At 34.8% G+C, this 2,500-nt stretch overlaps 1 protein-coding gene across 2 annotated transcripts in view; it reads right to left on the reverse strand.

Moving 5' to 3' along the window:
- The window catches only part of LOC106878984 (octopressin receptor), a 257,954-nt gene that overhangs the window by 513 nt on the left and 254,941 nt on the right, over positions 1-2,500 (reverse strand). For both annotated transcript variants that reach the window (XM_052974238.2, XM_089365828.1), the window contains one exon: positions 1-1,978. This exon is cut by the window's left edge and continues 513 nt beyond it. In XM_052974238.2, the coding sequence (XP_052830198.1) occupies positions 1,943-1,978 (36 nt within the window). In that variant the 3' untranslated portion in view covers positions 1-1,942. The remainder of the gene's footprint in view (positions 1,979-2,500) is intronic.

Consider the following 2,500-nt stretch of genomic DNA (forward strand, 5'->3'; position numbering starts at 1 on the left):
TTATACTGTGTTATATACGTGTGTCTTTCTCGAACTACTACAGACTAGCATCGCCATCATCATCATCATCATCATCATGCATGGATGCATGCATCGCGCGCGTGCATGTGTGTATGCATGCACACATGCACATATGTATGTATGTATGTATGTATGTATGTATGTGTGTATGTATGTGTGTATGTATGTATGTATATATGTATGTGTGTATGTATGTACGTACGTACGTACGTATGTGTGAATGTATGTTTGTGAAATACCTTTTGATTCTGAGGAGAAACGCCAGTCGTTGGGATAAGGATGTGCGCTATTGCCGTCAGAGATCCCCAAATGAAATAACGATTAATAGTCGGAGTGATCAAAGGGACTTATTCGTAGCTGTGTGCTGCCTATGGATACGGTGGTGTTGGTGGCAGCGGCGGATGAGATGCGATGATGTGTTTAATATGAGTAGTGCTTGTAATGTTTGCCGCTGGAAAAGACAAAGACTCGATATCCTCATTGGAGGATACTTTTCAGGCTTGTGGTCAAGGAATCGGCTCAGGTTTAGCAATGAGTTGTCTAGTCTGCATGCGGAAAGGTGGAGAGTTTAAAAGATACCTTTACGCTGTCGGATACTAGACTGTTGTGTGTTTAGCTTATGTATAAATCAGGATTCGATTAAATATGTCAAATAACAGTTATAGGACCAAATAAATTAATGGACGTATTGGAAGTTTCAAAGGAAAAATGCAAGAGTCGGTGGGCAAAGTAGAAGATCTTTGTGGGTTTTTCAAAAGAAAAGATGCCACATTCTATGTAAATTAGACACATTTATTCATTTAATCAATAAAAATTAACCTATAATTTGTCAGCTGTTATTCGACAAAATCATTAAAACAGAACTACATTGATTTCAATCTTTTCAAATTTTAAGTGGTAAGTGACTAATGTATTTTAAACATATATCGATTTGCAAATTTAAATAAATCGATGAATGTTAAACTATCATTATTAATAATAAAGAAGACGGCGCGCTGGAAGAATCGTTAGCACGCTGGGCAAAGTGCTTAGTAGCGGTTCACTCATCTTTACGTCCTGAGTTCAAATACCATCAAGGTCGACTTTGCTTTTCATCATTTTGGGGACGATAAATTAAGTATCAATCAGGCACTAGGAACAATGTCATCAATTTACACCTCCCACAAAATTGCTGGCCTTGTACCAAAATTTGAAACCATTATTAATAATAAATCATATTTTGGACTAGGTAGTTAGTATTGACGTTTTTATTCAGTGAATGTTAAGTGTACATAAGTATATAATCCTATAAAAGAAAGCAATTATCTTTATATGTATATGTATATGTGTGTGTGTGTGTACATGTGGGTGAGTGTGTGTGTATTTGTAACTGTCTGTACATGCAAATGTTTATACACACATATATTAATATTTGTGTATATGTATGGGTCGATGTACATTATCATATGCGTGTGTATATACAGACATGTATTTATATGTATGAATGTATGTATCTATCTATATATGAAAATATGTTTGTAAATATGTATATATGCATAAACATATTTAATGTGTGCATATAATTCATATATATGTATATATGCATTTATAAGTATATATACATATACATGTATATTAGTTACTCTTTACACAGATACATATATACATATGTATATACATAAGTATATGAGTTTATATGTATGTTTGTATGTGCACATATATATATATATATATATATATATATATATATATATATATATATATATATATATATATATGTGTGTGTTTGTATGTGTGTGCGCGCGCGTTCTTATATATGTATATATGATCTTTTTTGTCCAGTTAGATTTCCTTATTTCACATTACTTCACATATGACTTAATGTCACGGGTCTGTCTGTGTTTAGCCCAATACTGTTCGGTGCGACCCGTTGGGTTGATAGTCATCTTAGCGGCGTATCCATTGGGAACCGGAAATCCTGAAAGCATACATATAAATGTGAAAATAATATAGTCAGATAACGATTGTAAAGGTAATGAAACGATAATGATAGAGAAAATAGCATAAGAAGGCACACACACACACACACACACACGTTAATATTGAACGGTGAGAATGAGTGCTCAACACCGCATTGGTGGATAAATATCTTTTATTTGTTGGTTAAGAAGGCTGCCAACCGTTTCGTGCCGAAAATTTTCATCAGTTATCAAGCCTTTCACGTGTGGCGTTGCCACTCCATCCACGATTGAGACAAGTACCAGCGTCTTGCGTGGAAGGTTTGATAATTGCTGAGAATTCTCAGCATGAAACGAATGGCAGGCTTGTCAAACAAAATTTAAATTTGTTCACGGGAAACGTTTTGAATATGCATTACAATGTTTATAAATTCCATCCAAGGACTATTGTTATTACTACACACACACACACACACACACACACACACACACACACACACACACACACACACACACACACACACACACACATGCACGCACAC

This window comes from Octopus bimaculoides, chromosome 18 (genome assembly GCF_046866305.1).
Source record: "Octopus bimaculoides isolate indiv1 chromosome 18, ASM4686630v1, whole genome shotgun sequence".
In the NCBI taxonomy this organism is placed as follows: domain Eukaryota; kingdom Metazoa; phylum Mollusca; class Cephalopoda; order Octopoda; family Octopodidae; genus Octopus; species Octopus bimaculoides.